The sequence below is a fragment of the Plasmodium knowlesi genome (assembly GCF_000006355.2).
Source record: "Plasmodium knowlesi strain H genome assembly, chromosome: 14".
In the NCBI taxonomy this organism is placed as follows: Eukaryota; Apicomplexa; class Aconoidasida; order Haemosporida; family Plasmodiidae; genus Plasmodium; species Plasmodium knowlesi.
In genome coordinates this window covers 1,676,711-1,695,470 of record NC_011915.2, presented here as the reverse complement: position 1 = coordinate 1,695,470, position 18,760 = coordinate 1,676,711, and the positions used below count along the sequence as shown (strand labels likewise).

Genomic DNA, 18,760 nt, shown 5'->3' with positions numbered 1-18,760 from the left:
AATGGAAAACCAAAGCACACTGAGAAACATGCCGATGAGAACAAAGAAACTGATGCTACGCGAATATACCAAACTACCAGACAAAACGCAGCCTAATAGATAACTGGATACAGAAAAAAGAAAAAAGAAAAAAGAAAAAAAGAAGAAGAAAAAAAAAAAAAAAAAAAACGTCCTATATGATGGGAAAGAAAACCCTCAGTAATATGGGTGTCCTCAAGAAGAAACAGAAACTGGATGAGGAGTTGCTCGAAATAATTATTTATAACATATTATCGCTAATCATTGTCAATGGCGAATTAAGTAAAACCTCCGCAAAAAATAGAATAATTGATTCAATCATTGTAAAAAATGTTGATTACATTATGAACAAGTGTTTTTTCCTCTCCTTAGGGAACATTCAAAAATTGCTTTTCGTGATTGACTTGATATTGAACGATGAAGTTGTGTACTACGAATTTGGCAAAGTCCGCCAAAGGGAAAATGCGGGAACTGCGAAAAATGTGGAAATTTTGAAAATTGAAGAAGCTCCTATCTGCAAAAGTAGCACAGTTGGCGCACATGGTGTGGGCACCATGGGGAGTCGTATCTCACGTGTGCCTGTAAATGATGGCGGGAAAGACAAAGCCGATTTAGGTAGAATGCAAAAGTGTGCAAGGAAAGAGCTGCGGTTAAATAGAACAGACGCTAGACGCTTTACCGATAGGTATAGTCTGAACAATTATATTAAGGACATTTTCCTGTACATAGAAGAAAAAAACATTTACCTTAGTTTATTTCATTTTAATTATATATTTAAAAATAGCGCAGATTATCAACAATTTTTTCTGCGAAGATATCAAAGTTACACGTTCGAGACGTTCTCCAGGGATATTATGAAGTTAGCAGACGGAGGAAATAGGTCCAGACGGCGAGGAGGGAAACTCACCTTGAAGCGTACTCACAAAAGTTGCGATTCCACAAACAAACGCATGAACATGGGGATAGGCAGAAGCGTGCGTGGAAACGAAAAAGGGATCGCTAATTTGTTATATATTAAAAAAAAAAAATACACAAATTTGTACGATGCTGTAATAAAATATCACAAGGAAAATTTCAATTTAATGGGAAAAGGGGATAATGGGGGCGCAGCATCATCATCATCATCATCATCCTTCTCTTCTTCTTCATTCACTTCGTTCTCCGCCTCTTCCGTACGGGACCACACAAGTAGTGTGCCAATAACAAGTAACGGTACAACCGCCATGCGTGGTGTAAAATGGACTAAAGGAGGAACAGTCATACCGGGCATGCCTAAAAAAGAAAACAATGCAAATGCTCAAAATAGTAACAATTATAAAAGCGGAAATGAGGAGGAGGGGGAAAATAAGGAATACGTTCTATATGACATTATAAGTAGAGAAAAAATAAAAAGGTTATATAAATATAAAAAGCACAAATGCAAACTGATTGAGAACAATAATTTCGTAACAAAATCATCATACATCCCCATTAATTTGTTTCCTAATAATAATTTACATGTAAATAATATAAAGTTTCAAACCCTATCATCAAGCATACGTGTAAAGATGCACTTAGTCATTTTATTCACCAACTTGATCCTAATTTTCGATTTGCTTAATTCCTCCTTGTACCCATGGGTGTACAAATTTATTTCTTTTCTTCTAAATGTACTAAACAATTTTAATTGTAAATTTTACGACTACCTGGATAATTCATCACTACTCTCCCATTTTAATAAAGAAAAATTGTTCATACTTAATAAGACTACATGGGATCACAATTTTGTAACAAAGGTTAGAGATGATGTCAATCGGGTTAGCATCTCAAGTAGTGCAAATAGCCTACCTGCAAAGGGATCCTCCATTTTAAAAAAACTTGTGCAAAAAAATGCCAAGAAGGACAACAGAATTAATCTAAATTTCCCATATACCAATTGTGGTTATATTGAAATCTACGATAGTGATAAAAATGAAAATGCGAAGAAACTTTATTTCCACCACTTCGTTTCTGTTCAAATTTTGAAATACTATTCCATTTTGTCCCTATACGAGATTGAGAACTTATATAAAGGTTATATCTTGCACTATTTTTGTTACGTAAAGCTTGTGGAGCATTGTCCTTGTGTGTAGTAACATAGTATAATTTTCCCCCACCACCACCTCCCTTCAGGCATATTATCTTGCCTGCTCGGAGATATATACAACAGGACGATCACCACTATTTGCATGTTCGAAAGGGAAGGAAGCCACTACTCCGTTTCACCCCCAAGTAGGAACAACATGCACTTTAAAAATAACTACTTAAAAAACAACAACATCGATTTGTATACCTTAATTGGGGAGTTTATCAAACTAAGATGCAACAATAAAAGTGAAGAAGTAGTTATAAATGCCCTGAGGTATCTTTATCTCTTCGTTCTATTTAATTATATTACAATTTGGGGGGATTTTTCGATCGCTTATAATTTTTTTGCGGGAAGAGACCAAGCCGATCCTTGTGCCCAGGGGGAGGAAGACAATGTGAATAATTACTCCAATAGGAAAAACGTCAATGCGGATAACTCCTGTGACGGAAAGGACACTCATAATATGTATGACTTCCGAGAGACCGTTTTTGATAGGAAAAAACTGGAGGATCCACAACGTAGCGATGTGGCCGACCTCATCAACCAAATTAACTTATTCGCAAGAGAGAATCAGGTAAGGCTAGAACTGCAAGAATTTTGCAAAAGCATCCAAGTGTCAGAGGGGGTAAGAACGAATTCACATTTCTGTGGGAGTCTAATTACATTGCCCTTTTATGTAAACGTGGGCGTCTGTCAGATGATAGGCCACGTTAGAAAAATGGAAAAATTGAATGGGGTCAGCAGTGATGAAAAGGGGTTCGCTGATAGGTTCGCTAGTTGTAATGAAGAAAACCCCCAAGATGAATACCCACCCAAGGGGGAAAAAAGGAGGCAAAAAAGGATCATCGCCATCAGGCACAAGTGCAAAAAGATAATACAAAAAAGGATAACAAAATTGTTAAGTAGATATTCCCCTTTGGTGTTCCATTTCACTCGATATGCCCCCCTTTTTGCAAGCACCTTGGCTGACATACTAAAAAAGAATAACTATTTTTTGTACCAAAATGATAGTTACCGATTTTCTGTATGTGTTAATTACCTTTACATGCTTTACGAAGAAGTGAATGAAAGTATCATTGTAGATTTTTATGAGAAAATTATCCTAGTTATAAAAAATGGGTTCTACACACATATTAGTAAAATAATCATAATATATATTTTTTCGTTTTTTTTAAAGAAAGAATTAATTTTGAATTTGTGCGAAAGGGACATTAATCAGTTCTTTCCTTCTTTTTCCGACTCGAAAGATTTAGCAATTATCAAGTATTATTTTGTTCTGAAATTTGTGCAGTATAGGCCTATACCTATTAAGTTGGAAGAGGTACACAAAAAATTGTATACCTATCACCACTATGCAGTCGTAGGAGACACTACTAATAATGGAAATCCCTGTTGTAGTGAATTTCCCCCCTGGAAGGACCACTCCTTAGGAATGATACCCTCACAAAAATATCCATTCTGCAAGTACACACATGAAGTAATAACTGATAGCGCCACATGTGGAGGAGAACAAAGTAGTAGCCATAGAAGGAATCTTCACCCCATTGTACAATCACCATATTGTAAAGAAGAAATTAGGCAAAACTCACTTTTAGAGGAAAGGTCCAGTTTGGTATACACCAATGAGTGGAAACGTGATTGCAACACGTGCGGGAAAAAATTGCAAAAGACGAGGTTGCGTTTGATGTTTGACTCCAGAGAAAGTATTTCACAGTTGGGTGTGGTTAGTAGAAAAGAAGAAGAAGAAGAAAAGAACGCTAATGGGAGAAGTGTGCAATCACATATAAATGCTCTTTACCGTAAAAGAGCAAATGTGGAACACGCCAAAGGAGCCAAATCGATTGACAAACTTTCTGAAGTGTGCGTGAAACATAGCATGTGTAGTGAAAACACATTGGAGGAAGACCACTCCGGATATCCTTTTCCGGAAAAGAACAATTTGATCTATGAGAAAAAAATATATTTTCTTATATTCGCGTACCATCTCTTAAAGTGCAATAGTCAATCTAGGCAATTGGCGCAAAGGCTGAAGGTGGAACTGCTCCATATGTTAGTATCCAACATGAACTCAATTCACATAATCTATTTTATGTTACATTATTTGCATGAGAAAAAAGATTTGCAATTATTCTGCGCTATCCAAAATGGCGTGTTAAAATGCTTAATGAAAATGAAGCCAAGTTATAAGCTCATCAATTTTTTGGCATTCTTTTTTTACCTAGTAAAAATCAAATATACAAATGTTAAGGCCATTATGAAGATGCTCAGCCAAGTGTTCAAAAAATATGAATTCAATTTGAAGGTTTATATGGTCATGTTTAAAATTATAAAAGTACTTTTACAACGTCATGAAATTTCGGACAGCTACCCATTTATTCTTTCCATTTTGAGGCATATCAAAGAAAGCGATTATGTGTATTTACACACCACGTGTATGTACTACATAAATATAATTCAAAATAAAATTTCCTTCCTAGAGTGCACTAAATTCGGAAAAAAACGTCCACATTATAGGAGCGATCTGACCGAGGCAGATGCCAACTCTCTGGGTGACGATCCAGAAAGGACCCAAAGGATCAGCAGCATAAACGTAAAATATGAAAAAAAAAATGACACATCGAATTTTATTAAATTAAAAATTCACAAATTAGACAGAAGAAAATTACTATCTCTTAAGGATAACGGATCGACAATTTTTTACGCCCAACGTGGTGCAACAAGTCCCGACATGGTACCTGACGGCACACTTTCATTCCCCTCCGACCATTACTATAATAGCAACGATTTTAGCTCAGACTCTTTTTACAGCATCTACAGGGACGACTCGTATAGCTTAAAAAATTATTGCACCTACATTGCTACTACGGAGCAGTGCATTTACTTTCCCTTCATTTTGAGGTACTCTCTCGGTGTAGAAACAACCGGGGGAAGAGACACACACCCTGGGAAGAGAAGTCACATTGGACCCAAGAATGTTATCAGAGTAGCACCCAGTAACATACTCCACAAAACCGAACGTGGCAGAAAGCAAAAAAAGAACAGCAAACGGGACACACCACGTGGAGACCCACTTTGGAACCCAAACGAAACACTATTCTGCCTAAATGTCTGCTTCGTGCACAAGGGGGATTTCGTGAACATACATAACGTGTACATTCCGTACATACAACTAAGTCACGAGTGTCCCATTAGCAAGTATCGCTGCTCAGGAAAAGAGAAAGATAACGAAGGGGTAGAGATGGATAATCGTTATGAATATACATGGGAAGAAGATGCATTGTTCAGAAGGCTACCCCGAAGAAGAAAAATTTTGTCACTGAAAAAAAAAAACTTTTCTATCGTCCGCTATAGCTGTGCACTGTACAAGGGAAAGGTAAGGTACGCGATCAGGGTGCTAATTAGAGGGTTAAAACGGGGAAGGGGATCCATGCACGAGGAACCTTCCATGTGCAAGTCGAAGGGGCACTACCCAAACGATGCAATAACCAAACCAGAAAGTCGAAAGAAGAAACACATTGCAGATAACCAAACGCATGGAACCCATTTTGCAGACCTAAAAAGAGATGTAATAAAAAAGGAAGCATATAAAATAAATTGCATGATAAAAGGAAATCCATTTTTAAAGAGAGAAAAGTGTCATGTGGGGGGGATAGATGGAAAAGTTAACCAAAGCAGAAACGAGACAGTAGAAAAAACGACCAGTTCATACAAATTGTTAATTAAAATAGGAGTGAAATTACTAATTAAGAGCAAGTTCTATGCATATATCGTATACATAAATAGGGAAAAAAAAACTTTCAAAAGATTTCTAGGAAAATATAATTTAAATTTTGCGGATTTCTTCCAACCATTTAGAGCCAACATTCAATTCTGGAAAAATATTTTTGAAGATGTGTGGAATGGGAAAATTGGGAAAATGTATAAGTCGTCGAAATATTTGAACATGACATCGGATAAAGTTCTCCAAATTATTAAGAAAAAGTTACACCCATTTGTGGTCCAAGGAAATGTTAATGTAAAAAATTGGAACGTCTATAATTTTCGCCATTATAAAATGCACGTAGGCAGAAACTACTGTCTGAATGAAAAATATTATTATGCATATGGGAGTAAAAACAGGAAAATTAATAACCCCATTTTTGATGAATTTTACATTGATAACTATCCTCTCGGTTCGAGTGAAACCGATGGGACGACTAGCACGACAACGAGTCGAATGAAAGCATATAATCTTAGGGCCAATGGAAAAACCAAAAAAAAGGAGACACATTACCTCAGATACAAACCTAATTTTATGAATACACTTTTGAATGATATTTTACGTCATTCTCTCCATGACAACCATGTGGATGTAGCAAATCTGAACAAATGCGATAAAGGAAGCGCAAAAGTGAATCGTGCCAAAAATAGGACTATCCTAAAAAGGAACAATAATGAGCGTACTACATTTTCTACTCTACGCGTAAGACGTATATTTCATCTGAATATTAATCGGATGATTAGGGGAAAGGGAAAGTGCACGAAAAGAATTAACCAAACGGATGGGGACAGCGCGGTGCGCAAAATAATTAAAAAAGGGAACCCTCAGCATGATGGCCATTCGAAATATAAAATAAATCCTTACTTCTCGGGGGAAGAACAGGGGAAAAAATGTAGGACCAGGCCTAGGACTAGGACAAACCACGACCTGATTAAAAAATTCGTGGGAATTTTTCTACCACCAAAGCATCACCTACTCATGGTCTTTCACATCCACGAGTGGTCCACCGCGGTTCAGATACGTACTGATAACTTAAACGCCCTCAACTATTTGAACTCCTTTTTCGATGAATGTACGGCTGCATTCTGAAAAAAAAAAAAAAAAAAAAAAGAAAGACGCAATGAACGCGTGGATCCGTGCACACATATATAACCACTTTAAACTGTGCACCCTTTGCCCTAACGCTACTTCTTCAAAGCGAAACAGTGAAACACTCCAGACTCCCCCCCCCATTTCCATTTTCCATTTTCCCTTTCTACAGATTTCGAGTAACACATAAGGATTAGTCTTTTTTCAGTTTTTTTTGCAAAAGTTAGATGGAACAACGCGCACATTTCTCCGGTGGACAATTGTAAACCATTATTCCCTCCCCACTTGGTCTTTCTTTGCAATTTTGTACATTTTAAGATTTTTCAAAAGAAAATGTCCCACTTTTTTCAAAAGAATAGCACAAAAGGGCTTAATTCATGTGGAGGAAAAATAAAAGCGAATGGTGCTTACGTAAACACAAAATCAGAAAATGGAAAAACGTAAATGTTGAACAAAAAAAAAAAAAAAAAAAAAAATGAGTTATGTTGAGATGTAATAACCTTAAAAAGGATTGGCTACTTCAAATGGGAGGTTAAAAAAAAAGGGGGGAAAAATATATATATATATATATTTTGTACCCTATAATTCCGTTCATTCCCACAACTTAATTGTGGAGTCCCAGCTAGCGGTTGCCAACATAGAGGTATTAAACGGGTGCCATGCACAATCTATGCAGACATTTTTATGCGCTTTCATATTTTTAAAATTTGACATTTTTTTCCAATTCCAAATGAACAGGCCTCCATTACTATCCCCACTAATAACGTACTTCCCGTCATTGCTACACGATACGTTAATTGCATAACCAATGTTGTGGTGGCCCTTAAAAGTTTTCTTCGAAAATAGTCGAAATTTTCCGGTCGCTTCATAAACAGTAATTACATTGTTCATGGATTGACATAAAAAAAAGTTGTTACTTGGGTGCACCGAAACGGCTGTTATTGAAAACATAGATGCATCTGATATATACTTGACAACGACAGGAAGGCCATACTCCCAAATAAAAATTTTTTTATCATCTGATGTACTTATCAATTTCTTATTATTTTCACATAGGGTAATAGTATTTATGGCTTGTAAATGTTCATTGTATTCTAATTCAATATTGCCTGTTCGGAAATCTATATGGCAAATTTTGTTATTGGCACCGCCAACCAAGAATGTGTTTGGATCATCATGATTTAAACATAAACAGTATGGAGTCTTTTTTTGATTATACACTCCTTTTATTTTCCCATATTCTGTATCCCAATAAATTACATTATTGTCATAACTACAGCTTAGGAAATTCGATCCATCATTATCAAAAAGTACATCTTTAATCCCTTTAAAGTGCCCTTTGTATGTCCTTACGCAATTTTTTGATTTATACACTCCCCATAATTTTAACGTATGATCTAATGAGGCAGAGAGAATATAATTTCCATATTTGGGAAAAAAACGAATCTTCTGAACCCCCAGTTTGTGTCCTTTATATGTGTGAATTTCTTTCTTTGGAGGAAAATTTTCTTCTATCATGAAATCTCTTTCTTTATATTCTGCTGGCAATTCGAACCAGGACTTATGATAATATTCATTTGATTCTTCATTTATATGTAATGTGGAGACTACCTTGTCATTATATAGGGTACTTTTCTCGTTTATCACATTTTTTTTAATTGCGTCCTCTAAATTACAAGATTCTAACTTCATAATTGCGTTTTTCTTTACTGACCTTTTAGAATCGGTTTTCTCATTATTGGCCTGTTCATTATTTATTTGGGGATCTGCCTTTGTTTCTGCGTCGTTTTCGAGTGTCTCTCCCTTTTCAGTCTTTTCCCCATGTTTGCTATTCGATGTGGTCTTATCTTCCCAAGGGCCTTTATACCTTTCCAAAGCGCCATCATCCTGCTTTTCATTTTTGACTTTTTTCTTCTTACACCTCTGATCATATGACGACTGCCCATCATTTAAGAGTTCATAATCCCTACTCCTTGCTACTATATAATTTTGGTAATTCTTCTTGTAGTAACTTTTCAGGGCTGGGTTTTCCGTTACTCCGGTTAAGTTAAACTGATTATATTGATAATCAAACATGTTTTTATTCACATTGGTTGATTCTATACACCCATTGTAATGATTCTTCGATGCATTTTTTAAAAAATTGTAATTTCCATTTATGCTGGGTCCCTGTTGAGGCTTATTTAGGACACTCAGAAAAGTTGGGTCGTTGAACATTATTTTCTTTTCCATATTTTTAAACTTCTCTTTGTAGTTTTTTATTTCCAAGTCGTATGTGTCAATGTCGGGGGCACAGTTCATTAGACTAACTGGAGTCACACTTACTATTTGACCCTTTTTTTCTTCCCCTTGGTCCTTTTGCATCCCTGCGGCGACTTCAAGGTCGTCTCCCTCCACGTCTTCACTATCTTCATACTCCTTCAACAGGTCCATATTGCTCGTTCATTCGTTCTGTAAGCATGTGCTAGCCCTCAGGCATACATAAGCGTATACATTTATGCATTCACAAAAGCGAGACCCCCAATTTCGCTACAACCTTTGTGCGCGAATTCTGCACGCCCGGTGAACTGAACAAATATGCAAGCCAAATAATGGTGATGCCTTTCACATGTTCCCGCCGTGCCCCTCTTTACAAAAAAGTAATTATAACCAGTTGAACATTCTTCTGATGCTTTAAAAAATAACCTTAATGCGTCCTTCAAAACGAACCCACGCCGATAGGCAATTTTATTACTTTAAAAGCGCTGGGCGAGATGAGTTGGCTGCCTTTATATACGCACGTAAAAGTATGCATAGGCAGGCATATATTTACATATGTACGAGTACCTATGAAGAGGAAGCAATGCTAGCTTCTCTATTTGTTTCCCCTCTCCCCCATTTGGTAAAAAATTTGAGTAAATTGATAGATCTAATTGGGGGAAAGCAAATTCATGGTTTACTCATAATGCTGTTTTTTTTTTTTTTTTTTTTTTTTTTTCCAATTTATTTTGCGAAAAAAAACGGGGCTCGCCGCAAAAAAAAAAAATGACAACGCCAATTTTTTGTACCTCATCTGATGAATAATTGCGAATTTTAGGTGGAAAAAAAAATTGGCAATTTATAAATATAAACAACAAAGCTGCAACGTGGATATAATCCTGAAAAGCATCGTGGGTTGTGATGTACCCATATGATTTGTGTCCATCTGTTTAAAGTTCAATTATCAGTGTATGCAGAGAAATGGCTTGTGTTATTCTTTCGTACATAGGCAGCAATACCTTATATCATTCGCCGGGGAACGTAAATACTTTTCCCATACACGCATGCACAACATTGTCAGAACAATAAATTAAAGAAAAAACGATTAATTTTTTCTACTTCAACTCGAAGTTGTATTTTACCGAGTGAGAGAGATTGTGTTATGTTCCCTTTTTAGTGGCTCATTTTTTCTATCATTTTGGAAGTTCCCGCTCCTGTAGTGTAGTGTGTAAAGTACGCGACGAACACAAATGAAAAAAATTTTCCTATGGGGCCATTTATTTTTAAGAACTGAAAGTAGCCTGTAAGCATTATCACCCTTCAGAAAAATTAACACACATATATTCATACATATCATATATATATTCAAAAGAATGGAAAATAACGAAGTACCCCACTTTTATTGCGGAAAAAGGGAAAACCTTCAAATTGATTTAGCGAAACTTCGCATCGTTTTTAATAAACTACGACAAAAGAACGCAGCTGAAGGAGGAAACATATAATTGCACAACGTCACTTGGTTTTTCAAAACAAAGCACGCAATTTGAAGAACGAGAAAAATGCTCACACATTTTGGTATTCAATTAAATTTAAGGCGAATAAGGTAGCGATTTATGGTTTAAGCCTATTTTTTTTCCTTTTTTGGTCATTTGAGCTAATTAAGCTTAAAGTATAAATCATTATATATTTTTCCCTGTTATAGAATAAAACCAAAGTGAGCAAATTGTGCTTGTGCAAAATATAATGGAAAAGTTACAAATCTGCGTGTGCAGCATGGTTTAAAAAAATGAATAAAAAAATAAAGAGCACTGGTTCAAATTTTCTGGATGTCATAAAATTGAGCCTTAAGCGTATCCCTGCCCCCCCCTTGGCTACCACGTGTAATATTGACATGTACTCCCGTGGACATTAATATATCGAAAAATATACACCGGTGTACGCGTTTTTTTTTTTTTCGGCCCTAATGTAGAGGAGCCATTCTGTCCTTTTTTAACAAAAAGAGGAATGTTCCTTCCACAAAAAATTATTTCGTTATGTTATTTTTTCAATTAATAACTAACCGCTCACACCTTTTACAACGAACATAAGAAATAGCTATTTCTGAATGGTTGGAAAAAAAAAAAAAAAAAAAAAAATCATAATAATAATTTTGGCTTGTTAGCTGTTTTGTAATATAACTCCGTTTTTATCAGGTCATAGACACACGTACGGAATAATTTTTTTTTTTTTTTTTAAAATGTGGTCATGGCTATAACTTTTTTTTTTTTGCAAACGCAAAATGTTGTAACTTTGAATGAAAAAAAAAAAAAAAAATTAACTCAAAATGTATGCTAACGGAATAAACATCGAAAATGCATGCTTTGTAAGAAAATTTGGAAATTTCGATCACACCATTTTTATGTTCTATTTTCCTATTTTTCCAAAGACATATTAAACTTGAAAAAAGGCAAAATTAACGAAATATACCGTTTAAAAGGTATTGCATAATTAAACCTAACAGCCTGAAACTTTTTAGTGTTAAAAAAAAAAAAAAAAAAAAAAAAAAAAACCTTTTTTCCTTATGGATAAAAAAAAAAAAAAAAAAAAAAAAAAAATACACACTAGAGAATAACGTACTGTTCTCCAAAGTTACGACATACGTCAGAAATAATGAAAGAATTGCTTACTCCCTTTTGTAGAAGTTCTCTCTGACGGTTTCGAACGTGTGTGTGCGTATGTGAGGATGGTAACTGTTGAAACAATCCCTTCCCCGTTCGCTTCCGTGGGTTACATGTTTATACGTATGTATGAGTGTGCATATCATACGTATGCGTGCATCTACATGCATTTACGCAACTTTTTCTGCTCTTTACCAAACTAATGCGTGCATTTTGCCTTAATTTGTCATCTAGCGAAACAACCCTGTAAAGGAAAAAAAAAAAAAAAAAAAAAAACAAGCGAAAAAGGGAAAAAATGAACTTAGTGACACCCGAGGAAAAATGCACATTTTCCAACAAAAATATTGAGCTAAGTTGTCATAGAATGAGCGAAGAAAAATACAACAACGCTCTTGATATATTCTTAAACCAGAAAGATACGATCTACGACTCCATGCTTCATTTGAAACAAGAGAACGAAGAAAAAATGGACTCTGCAATGAATAGCGATATCTACAGGACATTGTCCAATTACGCAGATTACTCAACCAAAAAGGTAAAATATGTTGTAAATAAAAGATTTTCAGAATTGGAAAATATCGAAGAAAATGTACAAGATATGGACTACTCCGTGTTCAAATACTTCAGGACCTTACCTCCAAAATATAGTGACGAGAATGACATAAGAAATAACATCATTTTTAATAATAACAATATATATATATACGCGGAAAATAAAAATGGAACGTTAAATGAGCAGGCTTGCATTTCCATTTCACCGGATAATAATATCATTTACTGTTCTACCAAGGGCAGAAGGTACACCATAGGGGGACACGCAGGAATACAAAAGCATATAAATAAAGAATACAACTTTTTTGAAGACACTAATATGATATCCCCACATGATAGCATTAAGACATGTGCTTTCGATGCCATTGATAGTTCTGATATTTCTAGCTCCTTCACCAAAATGAATTTAATAAAAACGAACGATGTTCTAGATGATTTCAATGGAAATAAAAATAACGCGGGAAATATATTTAATGAACATATCATTATGAATTCTTGTGACTCCAGTAACCTCAACACAACCAAGTGCTTATCAAAAAATGAGTCCGTTCAGAAATTGTTTAAATATTACAAAAAGTGTTCTCAAGATTTGGACCATGAACAAAGAGTATGTAAACCCTGTGCACATGTGTACAATGGGAATAAGTGTCTCAACGGAGATGAATGTGCCTTTTGTCACCACCCAGACCATGTCTTAATATCCGCCAAAAAGTGGAAGAAGCTCGTAAAAAACAACATGGAAAAGTTGAATATACTTTTGCACGTCCTGCGCAACCCCGATGATGTAAACGCTCAGCTGATGAATGAAATGCTGAAGCTCAATACTAAAAATTTCAAAAAGAGCAGGAAAATGAGCAACAGCAATAAGGGTATGGGGAACGCCAACGGCGTCACCCCCGGAACTAGCAGCTACGGATTCAGCAACTATAGCGCCACCAACTATGGAAATAATGGGAACCTTGCCAGTAGCGGTCTCAACGGCGTTGGCGGAATTAGCACTGTTAACAACCTCAACAACCTTGGCGGGATTAGCACTGTTAGCGGGCTTATCTCCCTTAACAATGTTAACGCCCAAAGCAACATCAGTACTGCAAACAGCGGAAATGGCAACAACAGAAGAAATAAATTCGGTAAAAATAAGCCATTCTACCTTCCCCCTCAAAATGCAGAACAAATGCCGAGATTCACTCATAGCCATTTCGAACCAAATGAAGAGACAGACATGTATAATAGCAAATTTAACGTAAGAAATTATCAGGGAAACATAGAAAAGAATTTTATCTTCCTTCCACATCATAGTGATATGTGATTGTGGTGCAGGAGAACCGTGAATGGGAGAGTAGAACCCAATGCATAGGACAAAAGGGAGAAATGAATGAAACGCCCGTATGTACACGCCGTACAGGCGGATCGACAACTGAGAAGGAATAGTAAAAACGTGCTCCATTCTATTCGTGTAGAATAGAGGCAGATTTCATTTTCTTGTAAAAAAGGGTAAGCAAATGGCTGCACCTTTTTTGAGCAGCTATGAAGAACTGGCTAATTGATAAATGTACTCATTGCATGCCGAGTGCGTAAAAACCATGGGGATAATATCGCACAGGTTAATTTTAATTGAGCCTTTCCTAAAAAAAAAAAATTTCAAAGGTGTATGCAAATATGTACAAGGAGGACACGCATAGTGCTTGTAGGGTGCACGTCAGTGTACTAGCACATGCACCTGGTTTATGTTTTTCCCCCCTTCTATCACCGCGCGTATGCACATGGGTGTTTATATGAACGCACAACCGTTCGTCCATGGGATGGGCGGCCACTCATGCGTGCATCTGTGAATACGTGCGTCTAGGTAAGTGGGCCTCAGCCCAATACCCAGACGTGTTAAAATGCATGATTTGAAGTAGTATCCCATTTTTACGTAGTGTTACTTATTTTAATAGTAATTCTTTTTTATGCAGTTCATTGATGAAAAGAAAAAAAAAAAAAAAAAAAAAAAGACGCGAAAAAGCAAAGGCTGTTGTGAATATTGTATTTTTCCCTTCCCTAGTTTATTTCGTCGTTGCGCTTTAAATTTATGTTTATGTGTAATTTTAATTTTAAGTTTTATCATTTTTCTTTTCGACTTTTATGTTAAGCTTTGTTTCAAGCTACTCCGTTGATCTTCAACGGGGTGTGTGCGTCAATTCCCAATTCTTAGTCTCTTCTATTTTTTAACGCCTCGGTGGGCGCTAATACAATACACATCGCTTATTATATACTTAGACATCTCCATTTCACCATTGTAATTGTTGAGCATATCCTTTTTTTTTTCTTTTTTTTTTTTTTTTTCAACATGACCGCGTCACGATTTTACCCTTATTACGACATTATTTTCGATACCATATATGTTGAATGCGCGGTTTACCTTTTACATTTGAATGTTCAAATTTATTTCCCTCCAAATTGTATAGCTCTAAATATACACCTACGCAAAGGAGAATAAAACATAGGAGCTCGCCGAGCACTTATTTCATGAGGCTTTGCCGAAAAATGAAGCAATGTAAGAGAAGTTGGTTCGCATTAGGGATATCGCAAATGGATGTTGGGCAAAGGACGCATAAAATGTAGAACGGAAAAAACGGAGAAGGGAGTAACCAGAAAGTGGGCCCCTAGATGATTGGCCAACTTCACCCTCAAGTTATCATTTTGCCTCTCCTAAAAAAAAAAAAAAAAAAAAAAAAAAAAACGGCTGGGCAACTAAACAAGGGAGTAATATCCCGATTAATTGTTCCCGTTCTGGGCTGAGTAAAAGCATTATTTTTGTAAATGTTTGCGCACAGATTCCCTCATCGTATCGATAACAAACTTTGGGTTATCCGCCTTAAAAATACTCGTTCCTGCAACGATAACGTTTGCCCCGTGGGATGCAGATATCTCTGTCGTTTCTATATTCAATCCTCCGTCTACTTGAATATTTAAATCTGTGTATTTTTTTCGAAGAAATGCAACCTTGCTCATCATGTCATGCATAAATGACTGTCCTCCGAAGCCTGGTTCTACCGTCATCACCAAAACGGTGTTTATCAAATTGGTGTCTAGAAGGGGAACAATTTTTTCTACATTTGTCTTTGGCTTAATGGAAACTCCGCACCATTGATTGTTGTTCCGTATTTGTTGTGCTAGTTTTACACACTTGTCTGTATCTTCATTTAGGGCTTCAAAATGGAAGGTCAATTGATCCGAAGTTTTTAGCAAATCCACGTACTTCTCGGGATTTTCCACCATCAAGTGGACATCAAAAAAAATATCCTTTGTGTATTTTTTTAAATCGTTAATGACAGGTGGGCCGAATGAAAGATTGGGGACAAAATGCATGTCCATTACGTCCAGGTGTATCCATTCTGCCCCCAGTTCTTCCATTCGCTGAGTTTCTTCCGCTAGTTTGCTTATGTTCGATGCGAGCACCGAAGGGGCGATTATGGCTTTGAGGGAGCTCATCTTTGTGTATTCCCTTGGGTCAGGTGCTCAAATGTGTCCTTACCGTGTTTGACAGGTATACCTTGGTATTCCCAATGAGATATATTGTTTTACCCCAAAATTGCACCCCTTTGAGACAATTTCTCTGAACTGAAGCGGCTATTTTTAAATTAGGGAGGATAAAGCAGAATGAGATACACAACTGGGCACCTGGAAAAATGGCACTTGCACCATTTGAAGCATTCCAAACGTTGGCAACGGTGGGGGAATATCTCAGCCACCTTTTTCACATTAAAAGGATGACTTTCTCTAAGTGTGTATTTTTTCTGGGATGATTTTCTCCGCAGGTGAATTTTTTTAGAGATGAATTTCTGTCCAGGTAAATTTCCTGCTTTACGGAGGGGAAAATTTAAATAAAAAAACGTTCACGTAATTTGTCCATTCGTATGGGGAACTCAAAGTTATAAGGGGCCCCCCGCGCCTCCAAAAACGTAAGTACATCCAAATAGAAGAAGGGTGCTTGGAGATCACGTATGAATGACTCAACATACAAGCACTCATAAAGCGAAGTTAAAAAAAAAAAAAAAAAATGGTACAAGGAAAAGAAGCTATAAATATAAATCTGCAGAATAACAGAATGCGCTCCTTCTGCACACTTAACATTATTGCCTCACCTTCTTAAATAACTCAAACTTCCTTTAAACAAATATGTTTGGTTTCGAAGAAGGCAAAGGGTAACTGGATTAGGTTGCCCCCCAAACAATTTTGACATCCTCATGTGAGGAGTGTCTGCAGGAGTTGGGGGCCTTAAAACTCGTGGTTGAAAATTACGACGTATAGATATACGCAACGTCACATCCACATAGGAATATATATAAAAGTAGGATCCAAATTGGGAAGAAAAAAAATCTCCGCTTAACTGTAGATATGGCAATTCTGTGTAATATATCCCAAACGAATTTCTTTTTTCCCCCCCAGAATCCTGTTAATGTGATGCCGTGAAGTTAAGGGATACAAAGAAAATCCTTCAACTTTTACAATTTTGTAACAAATGCCAAGCATTTTGTTCTCAATTTTAATGTGCCTTTTCTTTCCCCCCCTAAATTTATACGCATATCATTTTGTTCATTTACAAATTGAAGCGATTCTGTGCATGTACATTCTTCATCTTTTTTTTTTTTCTTTTTTCTTTTTTCTTTTTTTTTTTTTTTTTTTTTTTTGTACTTGAATTATGTCACCTTTGGGTAACTCATATTTATATGCTCTTACTGTTAATTCAATGATTTGGTTACTGGATTTAAAGATGTTTGTGGGGGGAAAAACATTATTCGCCTCGAAATGTTGCTCCTCGTGGTATGCGCTAGAACTATGCGAAATGGCTAATGGTTACAAAGCCTAAAAAAAAAGAAAATCGAGGCATTTATTTTATGTGCATTGCCTAATTTTCCACGTTGCAAATTTCCTGTTCAACTATTTTTTTTTTTTTTTTTTTTTATGACAAGACGTTTATATCCGAATGTACAAATTTGTTTAGCCACTTCCTGTCGAATGAAAATATGAGCAGAGATACCTAATCTGATTTTTGTAATTTGTGAAATAATGTCCATTGTATCCGTGGATATATCGTCATACTTTTTAGCGCGCTAATTTATTAACGTCTTTTTTTTTTTACACCCCCGAAACAATATTAAGGACCCTCTTTTAAAAGTGCATTTTTCTTAAATCATGTTATCGTAAGAAATTCCATTCACGCAGAAAAAAAAAAAAAAAATTCAAAAGAGTTATTCTTTTTGCAATTCTCGCGCAGCAAAGTCCAAATATGTCGATAGAATTAAAAATGCTCAATTAGACAGCCGGGCCACATGGTGTGGTCAAAAAACTCCTAGGAAAAATAATATAAAAAAAAAAATAAAAATCACGAAGCACACAATAAAGATGAACAAAATTTGTATTATGTATAGGCGCACATTTAAGCATTCTTCATTCTCCTCCTTGGACGGCTTACTAACTAGGGCTTCCAAATCATCATTCATTTTGGGATATGGCGAAACATATGGATTGTGTATATACGTGTACTTGTGGCGTCTGCTTGGTTCGTGGTTCCCTCCGCTCTACTGCCTACCCGCTTTTTTTTTTTTTTTTGTATGTCTACTTTTTCGGATTTTTCTAATATTTCCAATATCTGTAATTCCTGTAGCTCCACGTAAAATACACTTAAAAGACACACATTTCACGTGTGGCTTAAATGAATTCCACATTTATAAATATTAACTAACTGGGGGAAAGTAAATTTTAAAATGGGTAGCTGTCCTTCAAGTATTAATTTTTTTCCACGTACATGTTAGGACGATTACATGTGCACATGTTTTTTTTTCTTCTTGTGAAGGATTATCGGGGGAGGAGAGAAATAAAACTAAATTAAACTTACAAATCAAGTAAGAATAATAAACGAAATTGCACAATTAGTTATTTGTATAACTGCTTTCTAAAAGAAAAAATATGTTTTGTATTTCTTGAATATTCATAAATTATATGTGTGTATATGTACGTATGTGCTTTAAAAAGGGAATGAAATTATTTTCTGTTTTAAAAGGATTACAGGTTGTAAGGGGACAAAATATTATAGCTTCTGTGCGCCCTTAAGCAATAGGTTCCAGGTTAGAATCGGCCATCATATGGGATAGCTAAGCGTTACGAAGAAAGATGCCATTCGGCAAGTGAGAAATAGACAACTGTCTCCTATTATACATGTATAGAAGTGTGAGTGTGCATTATAACTCTAGCGATAAGTGTACACCTTTAGAAAACTGCTACTCCTCAAGAGCAACCAAAAAAGGGGGTTGACGTGAGGAAAGATTTTCACAAAAAAGGAGGGCCATATATGTG

The 18,760-nt window shown here is 36.0% G+C and overlaps 5 protein-coding genes across 5 annotated transcripts; 2 read left to right on the top strand and 3 right to left on the bottom strand.

Moving 5' to 3' along the window:
* Positions 1-203: 203 nt before the first annotated feature.
* Positions 204-6,974, top strand: PKNH_1439400 (conserved Plasmodium protein, unknown function; the record flags this gene model as incomplete). The annotated part of the gene is made up of 2 exons (XM_002262236.1): positions 204-2,070; positions 2,170-6,974. The coding sequence occupies 2 exons, from the start codon at positions 204-206 to the stop codon at positions 6,972-6,974; spliced, it is 6,672 nt and encodes a 2,223-aa protein (XP_002262272.1).
* A 591-nt stretch (positions 6,975-7,565) lies between these two features.
* PKNH_1439300 (pre-mRNA-processing factor 17, putative) lies at positions 7,566-9,407 on the bottom strand (the record flags this gene model as incomplete). Its single annotated transcript, XM_002262235.1, has 1 exon — positions 7,566-9,407. The coding sequence occupies one exon, from the start codon at positions 9,405-9,407 to the stop codon at positions 7,566-7,568; it is 1,842 nt and encodes a 613-aa protein (XP_002262271.1).
* A 2,826-nt stretch (positions 9,408-12,233) lies between these two features.
* On the top strand, positions 12,234-13,730 carry PKNH_1439200 (zinc finger protein, putative; the record flags this gene model as incomplete). The annotated part of the gene is made up of 1 exon (XM_002262234.1): positions 12,234-13,730. One exon carries the CDS (start codon positions 12,234-12,236, stop codon positions 13,728-13,730), a length of 1,497 nt encoding a protein of 498 aa, XP_002262270.1.
* A 1,481-nt stretch (positions 13,731-15,211) lies between these two features.
* On the bottom strand, positions 15,212-15,895 carry PKNH_1439100 (ribulose-phosphate 3-epimerase, putative; the record flags this gene model as incomplete). The annotated part of the gene is made up of 1 exon (XM_002262233.1): positions 15,212-15,895. One exon carries the CDS (start codon positions 15,893-15,895, stop codon positions 15,212-15,214), a length of 684 nt encoding a protein of 227 aa, XP_002262269.1.
* A 1,850-nt stretch (positions 15,896-17,745) lies between these two features.
* PKNH_1439000 (conserved Plasmodium protein, unknown function) lies at positions 17,746-17,907 on the bottom strand (the record flags this gene model as incomplete). Its single annotated transcript, XM_039113664.1, has 1 exon — positions 17,746-17,907. The coding sequence occupies one exon, from the start codon at positions 17,905-17,907 to the stop codon at positions 17,746-17,748; it is 162 nt and encodes a 53-aa protein (XP_038970034.1).
* Between the last annotated feature and the right edge of the window lie 853 nt (positions 17,908-18,760).